Below are 20,055 nucleotides of genomic sequence, written 5' to 3' on the forward strand. Positions count from 1 at the left end.
CAAGTATAGATAACTGTTATCTGGTGTCATTTTTCTTACTTTGTATGTAAATGTGTGCCATCGAAAAGAGGTTTGGTGTTTCGTTATTGGCAGCACTCTGACCTGCTCGTGTCAGTCTACAGGACCAGCTTCAGCAGGTACTTGTGTCGGCCATGTTAAGATGGCGACGTACACAAACCTCAACCATCCGGTTGCTAAGGCCAATTCATACAGTTACGGCAAAGAAAAATAAACTAGCTTTGATTTAAATTGTTTGTGAACATAACATCTGATCGTTGAAATGATTTTGGGAGTTGTTGTTTTTCATGAATACTTCTCAGTGAGGGAACTTGTTGAAAATAAGAATTTCCGGAAGTGACCCCTGTTCACCCGGAAGCAGCCTCGAATCGGTCTTTTCAAGCCGCCATCTTCTAGAGGTAGAACGAAAACTAGATAGTTTGTCAATATAATCGGAGAAATCTGAAATAAATGACCACCTATTTTTCATAGCCAGACGAAAAATGTGTAAACCAATATCAGTGGTTTTGAAAAGTGTCTGAATTTATGTTATTATCTGTGCTATGTTAAAGGTCTTGTCTGGTTTCTTCCGTTACCCTCTTTCTCGAAGCATGATCGGTCCTCATGTTTATTGACATCAACGCACTCGACTGTGTATGCTTCCTATTAAGTGTCTAAGTTGATCAATTTGCTCTAATGGCACACTTGTTTAAAACTTCGCCATACCAGTGAACCAGGGATCTGTTAATTCAAAGATGTGTAGCAGCCGTATTTATTTATAGAGGATCTATTATCGTGTAAGGTTAGGCAGCCCTGATGTTGCTGGAATATTGTTAAAAGCGGCGTAAAACCAAACTCTGTCAGTGTAAGGTTAGGGGTGCTAGGTCGATTGAAAACGTTCAACCTAAACTTTGTCAGAACGGTCTCGCAAAAATCGCCTCAAACCGTAAGTGGGAACGTTACGCATTCAAATTTATGCTTTTAATATTTGATGAAATTTACAGAGTATCCTCGAGTCATCTGTTTTCGTTCATCATCTGTTTTCGGTCGGCCGTTTGCGTGTTCATTTCTCGCGGTTATTAGCGAGATTTTACGTCACCAGACAGGTTATTTTTAGCAGGATGTCGACTGCTTCAGCTCTGACTAACAAAATGCTTCGTGTGAAATTTAGTAAGGTACATGATTGCAAACACACGTAAATGTTACGTTTTAGAACTGAGTTTACTAATGCATAAATTTTCATGTAATCAAAATGCCATATCTAAAAGATCGTCAGCTCCACCTTTTCAGTATAGCGTCGTCTGCTTGTTTATAGTATGACGTATTATTATCCCGTGACATATTACGTGGCGTTGCCGTCGTAAAAAAAATATATGGAAACTGGATAGGGTCATCTCTTATTACGATTTTTCAAAATACTCATTTAATTTTCGAAACTGCAATTAATATATTTCTGTGTCATGGGCCCAGTGTACTCATCCTGCATGCTGTCATTGGGTCCACCTCAAGCTGTGCACCTCCGCATGTGTAGTGAGATCTTCTGATGAGTTTTGGTGCCCTTGTCAGCGCGAACCGGAGGAGTGAAAACTGCCTGGACATGTGATGTAACTAGCGAAGTCTCATCATGATAAACTTTGACATGAAATTATTACGACCATAGTTTCTAATAATTATTATTGGAACTATTACAAATATTCTTTTTGGACTGGATGTTTATTAACTTTATATTATAAAAATATCAGCATAGCACGAATACTGCTATTAGATTTGTGTTTTACGGAGAACCAATGAAGTGAACGAAAACAGATGACGTCACTTCCGCATTCAGGATCTTTGCGTAGCGAACTACGAGGCCTGCTATGCGGGTGAAACACGAGGTTAATCCGTCAGATATTTGAATATCATAAATAAATAACAAACAAACGAGGTAGGATTGTTTATTATCGATTTATTTATGCACTTAATGTTACGTTGGTCGACAATCCTTACATGACCGAAAACCGAATACACAAGGATATATTCTCCCATAAAATAACCTTGTATTTCTTGTCATTTGTTTTTGTAGATATGAAGTTCTTTGATATACAACTTATTTCCCCCGTAGTTCATCACACCATCTTCTAAATGCCACTCAAAGACAAAATACAGACAGAGCACCTACAGTCTACACCAGAGCTAAGCATGAGAACATTGATAACATGGTTTTGCAGTAGGGATGTCACAACACATAAGTAAAATGAATCGATACGTATCACGATACCCATGTTACGATTCGATACGCATCATGATATCAATTTTTGTGGTATTATTGCATGAATTTAGTAACATTTTGAACATTAATATTTCATATTTTAGCATTTTCCATGGAAAGATCAACAATTTTTATTCTCCGAGATTAAAAAGTTCTAATTTCCCATCTTTGTGCATGAAAAATAATCATTTATCATAACATCAACAATACATGATACAATTGCAAAATGTAAACGATACATAAACATATTTAAACCGATACTTTCAAAACTAAATATCGATACAGTTTTGAATGTATCAATAATTGTATCAGAAAAAGTATTGATGCATTGATGTATCGTGGTGCAGTCGTGTCTTCAGATCCAACTCACCACGTCAATCATAACCATGCTTACTTTTGTCTGAAGAGACTCAATTACTAACAATTACTATGAATGTGTTTGTTGAAGGTATTGCCATCATAATTTCATCAATAATTGAAATGGCACGGATAAAAAATGTTCACAGTGCCCTTATGGCATGTCTAATATTTTAGAGTCGTGACTCACCTTTAGTCATTTAATCCCCAAAACGAAACACTTACACAAGAGACAAAAAGCAAAACCATTTATCGACTTTATCGCCCAGGAAATCACTGGAATTATGATGGATGATGTAAAGAAATCTGGTTGTTTTTTTCATTTAGAGTGATTGCAGTACTAACAGTTCAGTTATTGAAGAAGAAATTGTGTATGTTAGATAAATTGAACAAGTGAACCCGAGTGTCACAAAATTCTTAGCTATTAGAGGTGTTGGGAAAGCAGAACAAATGAAGCTTAAGGAAGCCAATTTATACAGAAGACATATCAGTGATAACAGAAAGCAGGTTACATTTGTTGTTTACTAACAATAAATTTCAAATGATCATCATTGCCAGTCAGTTATTCTAAATAGTAAAAACATGTGGGCACACTTGATTTCTGAAAGGCACATCTAAACAATTTGTCCAGTGCCATAAGGCACACTTAGAATTTTTATCCCTGCTAAGTGAAATTCCTGGGTGTTTTTCATTGTAACATGTGACACCTACAAGGTGTTTTTGTGTTTGGCATATTTACGTTTTACAAAGGAAAGTGATGATCTTTCAAGGTCTCAGTCCCTGTTCGTTTTCCTGGTTAGAATTTGTCACCTTCAACATATGTGTGGGTCACATGCTTGAATTCATGATGGAATGGAGTAGTTGATTTTAGTGGAATTTCAAGCTTGCCATCGAAATACCAACTCTCAGATGTATAAAAATGAATGTGAATTTTCATTTCTTTCAGGCATCAAAATGGTTCGCATGAACGTGTTGGCGGATGCTCTAAATTCCATCTTTAAAGCTGAGAAGCGTGGCAAGAGACAAGTGCTCATCAGGCCTTGCTCCAAAGTGATTGTCCGTTTCCTCACCGTCATGATGAAACATGGTATGTAACTCGAGCCATTCATAACAGAAGGTAATCTACTTGCCATGATACACATGAAGACCCAGCTTCGAAATGGGTCTTCAGCAACCCATGTTTGTCGTAAGAGGCATCTAAGGGGATGAGGTGGTCAGGCTGGTTGACGTGTTGTATGGATCTCAACTGCGTAGATTGATGCTCATAATGTTGATCACTGGAATGTTTTGTCCAGACTTCATTATTTTCAGACCGCCGCCTTATAGCTGGCATATTACTGAGTATGGCATGAAACAACACAAACTTGCCATGACAGTAGATTAGATAGATGGTACCATCTACTTGCCATGACAGTAGATTAAGTGGATGGTACTTTCTACTCTCCATGACAGTAGGTTAGGTAGATGGTACAGTCTACTCTCCATGACAGTAGGTTAGGTAAATGGTACAGTCTACTCTCCATGACAGTAGGTTAGGTAAATGGTACAGTCTACTCTCCATGACAGTAGGTTAGGTAAATGGTACAGTCTACTCTCCATGACAGTAGGTTAGGTAAATGGTACAGTCTACTCTCCATGACAGTAGGTTAGGTAAATGGTACAGTCTACTCTCCATGACAGTAGGTTAGGTAGATGGTACAGTCTACTCTCCATGACAGTAGGTTAGGTAATTGGTACAGTCTACTCTCCATGACAGTAGGTTAGGTAGATGGTACAGTCTACTCTCCACGACAGGTTAGGTAAATGGTACAGTCTACTCTCCATGACAGTAGGTTAGGTAAATGGTACAGTCTACTCTCCATGACAGTAGGTTAGGTAAATGGTACAGTCTACTCTCCATGACAGTAGGTTAGGTAGATGGTACAGTCTACTCTCCATGACAGTAGGTTAGGTAAATGGTACAGTCTACTCTCCACGACAGTAGGTTAGGTAAATGGTACAGTCTACTCTCCACGACAGTAGGTTAGGTAGATGGTACAGTCTACTCCCTCCACGACAGGTTAGGTAAATGGTACAGTCTACTCTCCATGACAGTAGGTTAGGTAAATGGTACAGTCTACTCTCCACGACAGTAGGTTAGGTAAATGGTACAGTCTACTCTCCATGACAGTAGGTTAGGTAGATGGTACAGTCTACTCTCCACGACAGGTTAGGTAAATGGTACAGTCTACTCTCCATGACAGTAGGTTAGGTAAATGGTACAGTCTACTCTCCATGACAGTAGGTTAGGTAGATGGTACAGTCTACTCTCCACGACAGGTTAGGTAAATGGTACAGTCTACTCTCCATGACAGTAGGTTAGGTAAATGGTACAGTCTACTCTCCACGACAGTAGGTTAGGTAAATGGTACAGTCTACTCTCCACGACAGTAGGTTAGGTAGATGGTACTGTCTACTCTCCATGACAGTAGGTTAGGTAAATGGTACAGTCTACTCTCCATGACAGTAGGTTAGGTAGATGGTACAGTCTACTCTCCACGACAGGTTAGGTAAATGGTACAGTCTACTCTCCATGACAGTAGGTTAGGTAAATGGTACAGTCTACTCTCCACGACAGTAGGTTAGGTAAATGGTACTGTGTACTTGCCATGACACTAGGTTATTTACGCATGGATAATTCAGATATACACATGAAAAGTCAAATCAGTGAGTGAAAGATACACATAACTTTGTCAGAATTGGAGTCAGGTTTTGTTTACATGCATGAACCAAACCTGTCAAAATATTGTTTCAGTCCTACACATCCAATCTTAAGATCTTGAATAGTGTTGGTTGTCTGTATTGATGCAAAGATTGTCGAGTTTTTCCGTTTGATCTCCATTATGTGATGGCCTTAAACCAGCATAGGAAAACATTTAATGCACAATAGCTCTACGCACATTGTCATATATTTCCTGTCATCTTCAGTAAGAATTACTAACGAACAGGGCTACAGATAAGGGGCGTACAGGCGTAATTTACTCCTCAAAATCAATTAAGTACGACATAATATAAGATTTCAAGCGTATCGTGTACGCACATAAATATCTCTGTACGTCTAACATTTAATTTCCGTGCGTATCGTGCAAATGGAAATCTATTTGGATAAATACTTGTCAAGTTTCTTTTGCGAAACACGATTTGACACATGAGGAAACCCCGACAGTAGGAATCACTTGCGTTGCCATGCAACGATATGCGTCACTATTTTTCGATTGGCTAAAAACTTCACTGTTCCTATTTATATCCAGTCGGACCTGACATTTCGCGCATTACATGGTCGCTCAGTTATTTCTCACGCGTCTTCAAATACAAATACATGGTTGGAAATAGTGATCGATGAATCGTCCTGACAAATCACATCACCAACTCGCTCACACAAAAACATGTCAGTACTCCTTCAAAATTCTCAGTACACCTCCACTTGCAATATGATGTGTAAGTACACTCACACCCCCAAAAGTTATCTGGAGCCCTGAACGAAGAAACTCGTCTAGTTGTTTTTTTAAAGGAAAACTGTTTCAATTAGCAAGGAAAAGTAATATAACCATGCAACCTGTGAAATACTCCTCCATTTATTTCCATTCCCTATTTTACCCCTCGATTTTAATTTTAGGAGTGAAATACTCCGGGTCAAAATAATTATCTGGAGCCCTGCTGTCTACTTGCCAATGACAATGCTTAGTTGGTACTGTCAACTTGCCATGACGTGAAGTAGTTGGTACTGTCTACTTGCCATGAAGTAGTTGGTGCTGTCTACTTGCCATGAAGTAGTTGGTACTGTCTACTTGCCATGAAGTAGTTGGTGCTGTCTACTTGCCATGACGTGAAGTAGTTGGTACTGTCTACTTGCCATGACGTGAAGTAGTTGGTACTGTCTACTTGCCATGACGTGAAGTAGTTGGTACTGTCTACTTGCCATGAAGTAGTTGGTACTGTCTACTTGCCATGACGTGAAGTAGTTGGTACTGTCTACTTGCCATGACGTGAAGTAGTTGGTACTGTCTACTTGGCATGAAGTAGTTGGTACTGTCTACTTGCCATGACGTGAAGTAGTTGGTACTGTCTACTTGCCATGAAGTAGTTGGTACTGTCTACTTGCCATGACGTGAAGTAGTTGGTACTGTCTACTTGCCATGGCGTGAAGTAGTTGGTACTGTCTACTTGCCATGACGTGAAGTAGTTGGTACTGTCTACTTGCCATGAAGTAGTTGGTACTGTCTACTTGCCATGGCGTGAAGTAGTTGGTACTGTCTACTTGCCATGGCGTGAAGTAGTGGTACTGTCTACTTGCCATGAAGTAGTTGGTACTGTCTACTTGCCATGAAGTAGTTGGTACTCGTCTACTTGCCATGACTCGCCATGAAGTAGTTGGTACTGTCTACTTGCCATGAAGTGAAGTAGTTGGTACTGTCTACTTGCCATGAAGTAGTTGGTACTGTCTACTTGCCATGGCGTGAAGTAGTTGGTACTGTCTACTTGCCATGAAGTAGTTGGTACTGTCTACTTGCCATGAAGTAGTTGGTACTGTCTACTTGCCATGGCGTGAAGTAGTTGGTACTGTCTACTTGCCATGAAGTAGTTGGTACTGTCTACTTGCCATGAAGTAGTTGGTACTGTCTACTTGCCATGGCGTGAAGTAGTTGGTACTGTCTACTTGCCATGCCATGAAGCACAAGTAGTTGGTACTGTCTACTTGCCATTATGTGAAGTAGTTGGTACTGTCTACTTGCCATGGCGTGAAGTAGTTGGTACTGTCTACTTCTACTGTCTACTTGCCATGACGTGAAGTAGTTGGTACTGTCTACTTGCCATGGCGTGAAGTAGTTGGTACTGTCTACTTGCCATGACGTGAAGTAGTTGGTACTGTCTACTTGCCATGGCGTGAAGTAGTTGGTACTGTCTACTTGCCATGAAGTAGTTGGTACTGTCTACTTGCCATGATGTAGTTGGTAGTTGGTCTACTGTCTACTTGCCATGGCGTGAAGTAGTTGGTACTGTCTACTTGCCATGGCGTGAAGTAGTTGGTACTGTCTACTTGCCATGACGTGAAGTAGTTGGTACTGTCTACTTGCCATGGCGTGAAGTAGTTGGTACTGTCTACTTGCCATGACGTAGTTGGTACTGTCTACTTGCCATGGCGTGAAGTAGTTGGTACTGTCTACTTGCCATGGCGTGAAGTAGTTGGTACTGTCTACTTGCCATGAAGTAGTTGGTACTGTCTACTTGCCATGATGTAGTTGGTACTGTCTACTTGCCATGACGTGAAGTAGTTGGTACTGTCTACTTGCCATGGCGTGAAGTAGTTGGTACTGTCTACTTGCCATGAAGTAGTTGGTACTGTCTACTTGCCATGAAGTAGTTGGTGCTGTCTACTTGCCATGAAGTAGTTGGTGCTGTCTACTTGCCATGAAGTAGTTGGTACTGTCTACTTGCCATGAAGTAGTTGGTACTGTCTACTTGCCATGACGTGAAGTAGTTGGTACTGTTTACTTGCCATGGCGTGAAGTAGTTGGTACTGTCTACTTGCCATGAAGTGTGGTAGTTGGTATTGTCTACTTGCCATGACGTGAAGTAGTTGGTACGGTCTACTTGCCATGGCGTGAAGTAGTTGGTACTGTCTACTTGCCATGACGTGAAGTAGTTGGTACTGTCTACTTGTCATGACGTGAAGTAGTTGGTACTGTCTACTGCCATGACGTGAAGTAGTTGGTACTGTCTACTTGCCATCAAGTAGTTGGTACTGTCTACTTGCCATGAAGTAGTTGGTACTGTCTACTTGCCATGAAGTAGTTGGTACTGTCTACTTGCCATGACGTGAAGTAGTTGGTACTGTCTACTTGCCATAGCGTGAAGTAGTTGGTTCTGTCTACTTGCCATGAAGTAGTTGGTACTGTCTACTTGCCATGAAGTAGTTGGTACTGTCTACTTGCCATGACGTGAAGTAGTTGGTACTGTCTACTTGCCATGAAGTAGTTGGTGCTGTCTACTTGCCATGAAGTAGTTGGTACTGTCTACTTGCCATGAAGTAGTTGGTGCTGTCTACTTGCCATGAAGTAGTTGGTACTGTCTACTTGCCATGGCGTGAAGTAGTTGGTACTGTCTACTTGCCATGAAGTAGTTGGTACTGTCTACTTGCCATGAAGTAGTTGGTGCTGTCTACTTGCCATGACGTGAAGAAGTTTGGTACTGTCTACTTGCCATGAAAGTAGTTGGTACTGTCTACTTGCCATGAAGTGTGGTAGTTTGTATTGTACTGTCTACTTGCCATGATGTGAAGTAGTTGGTACGGTCTACTTGCCATGGCGTGAAGTAGTTGGTACTGTCTACTTGCCATGACGTGAAGTAGTTGGTACTGTCTACTTGTCATGGCGTGAAGTAGTTGGTACTGTCTACTTGCCATGACGTGAAGTAGTTGGTACTGTCTACTTGCCATGAAGTAGTTGGTACTGTCTACTTGCCATGAAGTAGTTGGTACTGTCTACTTGCCATGAAGTAGTTGGTACTGTCTACTTGCCATGGCGTGAAGTAGTTGGTACTGTCTACTTGCCATGAAGAAGTTGCGTGAAGTAGTTGGTTCTGTCTACTTGCCATGAAGTAGTTGGTACTGTCTACTTGCCATGAAGTAGTTGGTACTGTCTACTTGCCATGACGTGAAGTAGTTGGTACTGTCTACTTGCCATGAAGTAGTTGGTGCTGTCTACTTGCCATGAAGTAGTTGGTACTGTCTACTTGCCATGAAGTAGTTGGTGCTGTCTACTTGCCATGAAGTAGTTGGTACTGTCTACTTGCCATGGCGTGAAGTAGTTGGTACTGTCTACTTGCCATGAAGTAGTTGGTACTGTCTACTTGCCATGAAGTAGTTGGTGCTGTCTACTTGCCATGACGTGAAGTAGTTGGTACTGTCTACTTGTCATGATGTGAAGTAGTTGGTACTGTCTACTTGTCATGACGTGAAGTAGTTGGTACTGTCTACTTGCCATGAAGTAGTTGGTACTGTCTACTTGCCATGAAGTAGTTGGTGCTGTCTACTTGCCATGACGTGAAGTAGTTGGTACTGTCTACTTGTCATGATGTGAAGTAGTTGGTACTGTCTACTTGTCATGACGTGAAGTAGTTGGTACTGTCTACTTGCCATGACGTGAAGTAGTTGGTACTGTCTACTTGCCATGACTTGAAGTAGTTGGTACTGTCTACTTGCCATGGCGTGAAGTAGTTGGTACTGTCTACTTGCCATGACGTGAAGTAGTTGGTACTGTCTACCTGTCATGACGTGAAGTAGTTGGTGCTGTCTACTTGCCATGAAGTAGTTGGTACTGTCTACTTGCCATGGCGTGAAGTAGTTGGTGCTGTCTACTTGCCATGAAGTAGTTGGTACTGTCTACTTGCCATGGTGTGAAGTAGTTGGTGCTGTCTACTTGCCATGAAGTAGTTGGTACTGTCTACTTGCCATGACGTGAAGTAGTTGGTACTGTCTACTTGCCATGACGTGAAGTAGTTGGTGCTGTCTACTTGCCATGACGTGAAGTAGTTGGTGCTGTCTACTTGCCATGAAGTAGTTGGTGCTGTCTACTTGCCATGACGTGAAGTAGTTGGTACTGTCTACTTGCCATGGCGTGAAGTAGTTGGTACTGTCTACTTGCCATGAAGTAGTTGGTACTGTCTACTTGCCATGACGTGAAGTAGTTGGTGCTGTCTACTTGTCATGACGTGAAGTAGTTGGTACTGTCTACCTGTCATGACGTGAAGTAGTTGGTGCTGTCTACTTGTCATGACGTGAAGTAGTTGGTACTGTCTACTTGTCATGACGTGAAGTAGTTGGTACTGTCTACTTGTCATGACGTGAAGTAGTTGGTACTGTCTACTTGCCATGGCGTGAAGTAGTTGGTACTGTCTACTTGCCATGGCGTGAAGTAGTTGGTACTGTCTACTTGCCATGAAGTAGTTGGTGCTGTCTACTTGCCATGAAGTAGTTGGTACTGTCTACTTGCCATGACGTGAAGTAGTTGGTACTGTCTACTTGCCATGACGTGAAGTAGTTGGTGCTGTCTACTTGCCATGACGTGAAGTAGTTGGTGCTGTCTACTTGCCATGAAGTAGTTGGTACTGTCTACTTGCCATGGCGTGAAGTAGTTGGTACTGTCTACTTGCCATGAAGTAGTTGGTACTGTCTACTTGCCATGAAGTAGTTGGTACTGTCTACTTGCCATGGCGTGAAGTAGTTGGTACTGTCTACTTGCCATGAAGTAGTTGGTACTGTCTACTTGCCATGACGTGAAGTAGTTGGTACTGTCTACTTGTCATGACGTGAAGTAGTTGGTACTGTCTACTTGTCATGACGTGAAGTAGTTGGTACTGTCTACTTGCCATGAAGTTGTTGGTACTGTCTACTTGCCATGACGTGAAGTAGTTGGTACTGTCTACTTGTCATGACGTGAAGTAGTTGGTACTGTCTACTTGCCATGAAGTAGTTGGTACTGTCTACTTGCCATGAAGTAGTTGGTGCTGTCTACTTGCCATGAAGTAGTTGGTACTGTCTACTTGCCATGGCGTGAAGTAGTTGGTACTGTCTACTTGCCATGAAGTAGTTGGTACTGTCTACTTGCCATGAAGTAGTTGGTACTGTCTACTTGCCATGACGTGAAGTAGTTGGTACTGTCTACTTGTCATGACGTGAAGTAGTTGGTACTGTCTACTTGCCATGGCGTGAAGTAGTTGGTATTGTCTACTTGTCATGACGTGAAGTAGTTGGTACTGTCTACTTGCCATGAAGTAGTTGGTACTGTCTACTTGCCATGAAGTAGTTGGTACTGTCTACTTGCCATGGCGTGAAGTAGTTGGTACTGTCTACTTGTCATGACGTGAAGTAGTTGGTACTGTCTACTTGCCATGAAGTAGTTGGTACTGTCTACTTGCCATGAAGTAGTTGGTACTGTCTACTTGCCATGACGTGAAGTAGTTGGTACTGTCTACTTGCCATGGCGTGAAGTAGTTGGTACTGTCTACTTGCCATGAAGTAGTTGGTACTGTCTACTTGGCATGAAGTAGTTGGTACTGTCTACTTGCCATGAAGTAGTTGGTGCTGTCTACTCTCCATGACGTGAAGTAGTTGGTACTGTCTACTTGCCATGGCGTGAAGTAGTTGGTACTGTCTACTTGCCATGAAGTAGTTGGTGCTGTCTACTTGTCATGACGTGAAGTAGTTGGTGCTGTCTACTTGTCATGACGTGAAGTAGTTGGTACTGTCTACTTGCCATGACGTGAAGTAGTTGGTGCTGTCTACTTGTCATGACGTGAAGTAGTTGGTACTGTCTACTTGTCATGACGTGAAGTAGTTGGTGCTGTCTACTTGTCATGACGTGAAGTAGTTGGTACGGTCTACTTGTCATGACGTGAAGTAGTTGGTACTGTCTACTTGTCATGACGTGAAGTAGTTGGTACTGTCTACTTGCCATGACGTGAAGTAGTTGGTACTGTCTACTTGTCATGACGTGAAGTAGTTGGTACTGTCTACTTGTCATGGCGTGAAGTAGTTGGTGCTGTCTACTTGCCATGAAGTAGTTGGTACTGTCTACTTGCCATGATGTGAAGTAGTTGGTATTGTCTACTTGTCATGACGTGAAGTAGTTGGTACTGTCTACTTGCCATGATGTGAAGTAGTTGGTATTGTCTACTTGTCATGACATGAAGTAGTTGGTACTGTCTACTTGCCATGACGTGAAGTAGTTGGTACTGTCTACTTGTCATGACGTGAAGTAGTTGGTGCTGTCTACTTGCCATGAAGTAGTTGGTACTGTCTACTTGCCATGATGTGAAGTAGTTGGTATTGTCTACTTGTCATGACGTGAAGTAGTTGGTACTGTCTACTTGCCATGATGTGAAGTAGTTGGTATTGTCTACTTGTCATGACATGAAGTAGTTGGTACTGTCTACTTGCCATGACATGAAGTAGTTGGTACTGTCTACTTGCCATGAAGTGTGGTAGTTCATACTTCATCAGCTTGTCATGGCAGTGGGTAGTTTGAACTTCGATGACTGCCCAAGATGGGAGGTAATCAGTGCTGGGAAAGTTTATTCCTTACTATTTCAGTGACTGATTCCAGTGAAAGTATATAATAGGAAGTTAAAGTATGCCAGCTGAGAACATAAGTGGCAAGAATCAGTGACAAAGACATTGTTGCTGTAAATACACTGCTGTTTGTTCAGTAACATGCTACAAGGTCCGTATTTTTATTTTGCAGGGTACATTGGTGAATTTGAGATCGTTGATGATCATCGAGGCGGAAAAATTGTAGTGAACCTCACAGGAAGATTAAACAAAGTAAGTTGGAGTGTCCTTTTGTATCATCAATATGTGGAAGTCACTGTTTCTTTCGCCAAGAATAGCTACAAAATTGTTCATGTAGCATTAAGCAATAATCACTCCCCTCACTCGCTCACTCTAGCCTGTGAAAGAAGTTCTTGTTCAAGTGAGAGGGAAAGCAATGTGTACTAAGGGAATGAGCTCTCATATTTTAGTAGCGGAAATGTTAAAATTTCCTTGGTGATTCTTTCCATTGTCAATTTATGGCCTTTCCATATAGCTGCCTGTGCTGTACACATTGCCTTGATGTCCAGCAGTTGTGCGCTGCCTCTGCTGTACACATTGCCTTGATGTCCAGCAGTTGTGCCCGCCGTGATGTTGCTGGAATATTGCCTTGAAGCAGTTTGTGTGCTGCCTCTTGCTAAAACCAAAACTCAGTCAGTTGTGTGCAGTGCCTTGATGTCCAGCAGTTGTGTGCTGCCTCTGCTGTCCACATTGCCTTGATGTCCAGCAGTTGTGTTGCTGCTGTCCACATTGCCTTGATGTCTTGTTGCTGTCCACATTGCCTTGATGTCCAGCAGTTGTGTGCTGCCTCTGCTGTCCACATTGCCTTGATGTCCAGCAGTTGTGTGCTGCCTCTGCTGTCCACATTGCCTTGATGTCCAGCAGTTGTGTGCTGCCTCTGCTGTACACATTGCCTTGATGTCCAGCAGTTGTGCGCTGCCTCTGCTGTACACATTGCCTTGATGTCCAGCAGTTGTGCCCGCCGTGATGTTGCTGGAATATTGCTAAAAGCGGTGTAAAAACCAAAACTCAGTCAGTCAGTCAGTCCAGCAGTTGTGTGCTGCCTCTGCTGTCCACATTGCCTTGATGTCCAGCAGTTGTGTGCTGCCTCTGCTGTACACATTGCCTTGATGTCCAGCAGTTGTGTGCTGCCTCTGCTGTCCACATTGCCTTGATGTCCAGCAGTTGTTCCTGCCTCTGCTGTACACATTGCCTTGATGTCCAGCAGTTGTGTGCTGCCTCTGCTGTCCACATTGCCTTGATGTCCAGCAGTTGTGTCCTGCCTCTGCTGTACACATTGCCTTGATGTCCAGCAGTTGTGTCCTGCCTCTGCTGTACACATTGCCTTGATGTCCAGCAGTTGTGTCTGCTGCCTCTGCTGTCCACATTGCCTTGATGTCCAGCAGTTGTGTCCTGCCTCTGCTGTCCACATTGCCTTGATGTCCAGCAGTTGTGTCCTGCCTCTGCTGTACACATTGCCTTGATGTCCAGCAGTTGTGTCTGCCTCTGCTGTACACATTGCCTTGATGTCCAGCAGTTGTGTCCTGCCTCTGCTGTACACATTGCCTTGATGTCCAGCAGTTGTGTCCAGCAGTTGTGCCCTCTGCTGTCCACATTGCCTTGATGTCCAGCAGTTGTGTGCCTGCCTCTGCTGTACACATTGCCTTGATGTCCAGCAGTTGTTGTGTCCTGCCTCTGCTGTACACATTGCCTTGATGTCCAGCAGTTGTGTCCTGCCTCTGCTGTACACATTGCCTTGATGTCCAGCAGTTGTGTCCTGCCTCTGCTGTACACATTGCCTTGATGTCCAGCAGTTGTGTCCTGCCTCTGCTGTACACATTGCCTTGATGTCCAGCAGTTGTGTCCTGCCTCTGCTGTACACATTGCCTTGATGTCCAGCAGTTGTGTCCTGCCTCTGCTGTACACATTGCCTTGATGTCCAGCAGTTGTGTCCTGCCTCTGCTGTACACATTGCCTTGATGTCCAGCAGTTGTGTCCTGCCTCTGCTGTACACATTGCCTTGATGTCCAGCAGTTGTGTCCCGCCTCTGCTGTTAGAAACCAATCTTTATCCATTAAAATCGCTTCTTACAACTGTGAAAATACTCTCGGCAAGGGTACAGTGATGATGTTCAGAGCTTTGGAACGATACCCAACATCAATCGATTCGCCTCCCATGTTATTCATACGAAGCTTCGAAAACGGAGATATTTTCCGCTGTTGTGTCATGTTACTGAGCGGAAAGCCACTGATATCGGGAAATAGGAGACCATACATATTATTTAAGAAATCTTTTTATAATAATTTTCTGATTACGTAAAAATGAAAATATAAAAGAAAAAGGCACTGCCATGTTATGGCATGTTACAAATCGAAAAAGATGCGATAGTTTTTGCTTCTTTCATGGTTTATCTGGACATTATAAATGTAAGCTTGCATTTTCATTACAAAAATATATCTATTTAAGTTGTAGTTGTATTATTTGAATAACATTATAAAAATAAACTTCATATTTATCAACAGTGGGATTAGATCTTTTAAATGGTGTATGAGATGTAGTAGCAATAACGTTTTACAAGCTTATAATTTCCTTCATAAACATAGGCTTCATCTGTGACCTTAGAGTCTCTGGGAACTCGGTGTCATGGCAGTAAATACCTCTGGTTGACTGGTGTTGAAAGAGTTAAGTCTGGGCTAGTGCAAGCAGCCACACATACACGCATGCACGTCGTCATATGAGTGAAATATTCTATAGTACGACGTTAAACCCCATTTCACCTCACCTCCAGCAGTTGTGAGTGAAGAGGAACACAACTTACACACAATCTTGCATATTAAGGATGAATTGTCATTAAATTGTGCAAATTAAATTTGTGACATATCATTGATTTGTTTAAGATATAGATTTGTGTGGACAAACGGCTCAGTGCTGGGTAAGGTTCTGTTCAGTGAGGTCTCTTATATCAGTGATATTTTTGTTATTCAGTGTGGTGTGATCAGTCCACGATTTGACATTGCCCTTCGTGATATGGAGAAGTGGACAACAAATCTACTGCCATCAAGACAGTTTGGGTAGGTGCTTGTTGCCCAATTCCACTGGAGAGCAAGTCTTAATGAACAAAATGTTTTTAAAAAATAAGAACGCTGTGTGGTTGCATCATTTGTGTTACATGATCAACTTCTATGAAGCACTTACGACAGGCACACAGACTTTTTGCCCTTTCTGTTTTGTTTTTCCTTTTTTCACATGACTTATTCCCTGCTATGTACAATACTGATAACCTTGTCCCATCATCCAATTGGAAGCAACTTGTGATGGTCACCATGGTAACTCTTCAGGCAGGACAACCAAGCTTTCATACAGTAGTAAATCACAAAGTCGAACTTCATGTTATCCTGTATTCCTGCCAGCAACCAGGTAACTGTCTGATTAAATTATAGATGCAGGTGTGTTTTCACTACCCACTATGTTTACTACTCTTGCGTGATATGAAACAATGATTAGGTAAATTATGATCATAAAAATACCACAAAATACATATATTACTTGAAATATTAAACAGTATTCTCAAATACAGTTTTTGACTACAGTGTGTGCATAACACACGTTTATGACACTCTTTGCTTTTCTTCTCAACACAGATATTATCATAGCACAAAAAACCTGAACCAGCACATTGACAAATACATACTGGAGTATGAACATTAGTTCTGTCATTTAACAAAGTGTTCATTGCAATGGCATATTTTGTAATGTAATCTTATTCTCTGTATAAGAAACGCTATCTTGCATCCAGTACACAATTATGATTGAATTTCTGAGCCTTGTCTACTGAAGTTTTATTGCAAATTTCACTTTGATAGTGACCAGATTTACGAACAGCATAACAAGCTAAAGAAACCTCATATTGACACATTTTTCTTCTTCTTTGAAGTCAATGGCCAGACTGCCAGATGTTGTGTATAAGTAGCTTAACTATTTCCACATTGCACAAGAAAGTGGGTGTGTCATCTCCTGATGACTCCTTTTCCCCCCCTCCCCCCTCACCTCACCTACCCACCTCCTCCCCTACCCACCGTGTTTTTCTTGACAATGAGTTGCACCATAGCTAATTTTCACCATGGTGATCCTTCTCCCATGGCAGTTAAGGGCTTGAACCAATGCTTGATATTGGATGTGACTTGTTCACTCTGTAACTTACTTGATAGCCCATCTATGTGAGTTATTTCTCATATGAATCACTGGATTGTCTGGTCTGGACCAGTTATTTGCAGTGACAAGTACCATCCTGGTGTTGTCCATATTTTATGCCACAAGTGCAAATCAGAACCTGTAGAAAAAGCACATGTCAGTGACATACTGAATAACTGTTTTTCCAAAGGAAAGGAAATACAAAAAATCCTAACTGAGGCCAGACCAATTATATTTCTTGTTTTACGGATTTCTGTCCTCAGAAAACCTAAAGGCAGGAGGGAAAAAAAAAAGAAATTCCCCCATCAAAGTAATATTCCTTCTAAATACTAAAACTATTTTACTTTTGGCAATTTATGAAGTGTATATGAGGCAAAATACAATTTAAAAAAATGTTTCTTGTAAGTTTACAGTTTTGGCCACTACAAACATTAGGACTTTATTTTTTGAGCGGGGAAAATACATTTTAATTTTTTTTTCTTATTGTTGAAAAATATGACCAGCGGATCGGTAAAACAAGAAATATAATTGGTCTGGCCTGAAGACTTGTTTCAATGGGGTCAAACAGTAACTTGTGGTTATATTGGCCTTAGATCAGTTGACAGTTTGTAGTTAAGGCATGTGATTTATCAAGTGTTTATTTTTGACTGTGTTATGATCTTGCTGATTATGTTGTTCCAGTTTTCTTATCCTGACCACGTCCGGGGGAATCATGGACCATGAAGAGGCCAGGAGGAAACACTTGGGAGGGAAGATACTGGGCTTCTTCTTCTAGTGATCACATAAATGGAAAAGAGACTCTGCCAATTTGGGTGACCCTTCCATGTATGCACAGAAATAAATGGTTGGGGAAAAATACTGGTTTTGATAGTTTGTTCCATGGTAACTAGAGATGATTTTATGTGCTCTCGAACCAGTGTATATTTGAGAGGCCACAGTTTTGGTGGAGGACAGCCATGTCATGGGTGGGTGTCACATGTCTAGTTAGTGTTAGATTGTCTGCTGGTGCTCCCCAGTTGTTGAACAGTTGCTGAGTACTGCATATTGCCTTCACCTCTTTCATAGTTATGTGAAAAGTGTTGGTAATTACTTCAGATGAACTAAACCAGGATAAGCCATATGAGATAATACATCTGAACCACGGCAGCCATCATGAACAGACCTTAGTTTCATATGTTTTGTAAGGAGACAATTTCCCAAAGGTTGGTAGACATTCCCTTCAGTAGATACAAGGAAGTAGGTTTTTGAAGACCTACCAAAGACAACATAAATTTAAATTACATACTCAGTAATCCAATATGGCTGCCCCAAAACCACATCAAACATTTACCTGCTGTCTGCTGATGTATTTTAAGAGGCCCATGTTCATATGATCAGAAAAATGAATGTTTGATAATTGCACCCAGAGTGGATCTACCTCCGACTATTAATGTAAGCAGAAATGTATGCAGAGTTGAAGGACAAACAGTTTTCAAATGGTGGAATATCCCTATGGTATTCGAGGTGTTTAACACATTGACTGCCTATCACGAGTATAGTATGACCAGAAATTATTGAGAATTTTAGGAATATGTTTAATTGGATTTCTAGTATAAACAACCTTGACCAGCTATCAAGTGATTGGTTTCATTCAAGAGAGACAACTCCGTTAATCCTTTTTCATTAGTTTGTGAAGAGTTATCCCCCTTTGTTTACTTGCTAGCAGATGACATTTTCAGTGATCCTCAGTATGGATGACTTAGAGAAGAGGAAGTTGATTTTAGAGTATTTTAACAAGGACATCAGATCAGCTGAAGTGATTTCAAGTAGAACAGGCATCCCTTTGTCCACTGTTTATCGTGTTTTGACAAATATTGCAAATGGATATGGTACATTGAGCACCAGGGAGGCGTAGGTAGGCTCAGAAAATTGGCCTTCGGTGACAGGAGGCGGCTTGGTATTCTTGTTTCTAAGAACAAACGAAGGAGTTTAGAAAACTTAAGGCCGGATATGATTGATAGAGGAACTGTGGCTGTCTGTAAGGAGACAATTAGAACTGAGTTGCATGCAATGGGTTGGCAGAGAAGTCGAGGAATTCCATCACCCATCATGAAACCTGAACAAAAGGAGCGACGGTTGAACTGGTGCTTACAGCATAGAAATTTTAACTGGGACGATGTGATTTTCTCAGATGAAAGTTCTTTGTGGCTGTTTCCTAATACACTGAAATTCTGGACCAAACAAACTGAAAAACCTTTGTATCAGCGCCCAAAGTACAGTCCGAAAGTTAACGTGTGGGGTGGTATATCTATGTTAGGGGCACTGCCCCTCTGTGTATTTGAAGGGAATATGAACAGTGAGCGGTACACAGATATTCTCGAGGGACATTTACTTCCATCTGCTCACGTGTTCTATGGAAATGTTTGGATTTTCCAGCAGGACAACGACCCAAAACATCGTTCAAAGCATTCACAGGCCTGGTTTCCGATCCAAAATATAACATTATTAGATTGGCCAAGCTATAGCCCTGACCTAAATCCAATAGAAAATATTTGGGGACTTATGAAGGAAAGTGTCAATAAGAAAAATCTGACAAATATTGCTGAAATGAAAGAAGAGGTGGTCCGATATTGGGACAGCATGGACCACGACTTTCTAACTTCTTTGATCTGTAGTATTCCATTTATGGAATGTAAACAATTGTTCTGTACATCAAAAACTGTCGCAGACGGTGCCGTCGGTGTTGGCCGAACTGCTTTCAATGACAAGCTGCGTTATGATGTTCGTAAAGAGCGCTCCGAGGGATATAACTGTATGAGGTTAGCTTGAAATATAGTTCGGCCGGTAGAGGGCGCGAGAGTTGATTTAATACAACGTTGCTTTAATTCATTCGAACTTTTTAACTCAATATTGTACTCAAGTACGTAATTCTTTCAAATGAATTATATGGTAGCTTCCCTGATGGATGATCGTTAGTATTATTGAGAGAAATGCATTAGTTGTTTTTAGAGAAGTGTATTGCCTTTCAACAGCAAACAAAATGTGCTTTTGTGTGGAGTCGGTCAAAACTCTGGAGTCGAGCTGCTGAACATCGAACTATTTACACCACTGGAATAAGGTAACTGTGCATTATTTGATGTTATGCCATATTTTA

General features: G+C 41.5%; 2 protein-coding genes across 3 annotated transcripts in view; one reads left to right on the forward strand and one right to left on the reverse strand.

Moving 5' to 3' along the window:
* LOC124287928 overlaps positions 1-258 on the reverse strand; it is a 54,409-nt gene extending 54,151 nt beyond the window's left edge. Inside the window, 1 exon segment of the mRNA XM_046724418.1 lies at positions 40-258. The gene's annotated coding sequence lies outside the window, so the exon portion shown is untranslated.
* Positions 259-391: 133 nt separating this feature from the next.
* Positions 392-17,778, forward strand: LOC124287933 (40S ribosomal protein S15a). 2 transcript variants are annotated; one of them, XM_046724428.1, is made up of 5 exons: positions 392-416; positions 3,552-3,692; positions 12,886-12,965; positions 15,717-15,802; positions 17,604-17,778. In XM_046724428.1, the coding sequence occupies exons 2-5, from the start codon at positions 3,560-3,562 to the stop codon at positions 17,695-17,697; spliced, it is 393 nt and encodes a 130-aa protein (XP_046580384.1). In that variant the 5' UTR covers positions 392-416; positions 3,552-3,559; the 3' UTR covers positions 17,698-17,778. The 2 variants fall into 2 exon arrangements, with proteins under 2 accessions (XP_046580384.1, XP_046580383.1); XM_046724427.1 differs by lacking the exon at positions 392-416 and adding an exon at positions 483-504.
* The last annotated feature ends 2,277 nt before the right edge of the window (positions 17,779-20,055 follow it).

This window comes from Haliotis rubra, unplaced genomic scaffold (genome assembly GCF_003918875.1).
Source record: "Haliotis rubra isolate DU_JTF1 unplaced genomic scaffold, ASM391887v1 Scf409, whole genome shotgun sequence".
Classification (NCBI taxonomy): Eukaryota; Metazoa; Mollusca; class Gastropoda; order Lepetellida; family Haliotidae; genus Haliotis; species Haliotis rubra.

Excerpts from the sequence above, each read along its gene's own strand:
- LOC124287933 (XM_046724427.1), top strand. Across the intron at positions 3,693-12,885 it reads CACCGTCATGATGAAACATG|GGTACATTGGTGAATTTGAG; the intron begins GTATGTAACTCG and ends TTTATTTTGCAG. Across the intron at positions 12,966-15,716 it reads TCACAGGAAGATTAAACAAA|TGTGGTGTGATCAGTCCACG; the intron begins GTAAGTTGGAGT and ends TTTGTTATTCAG.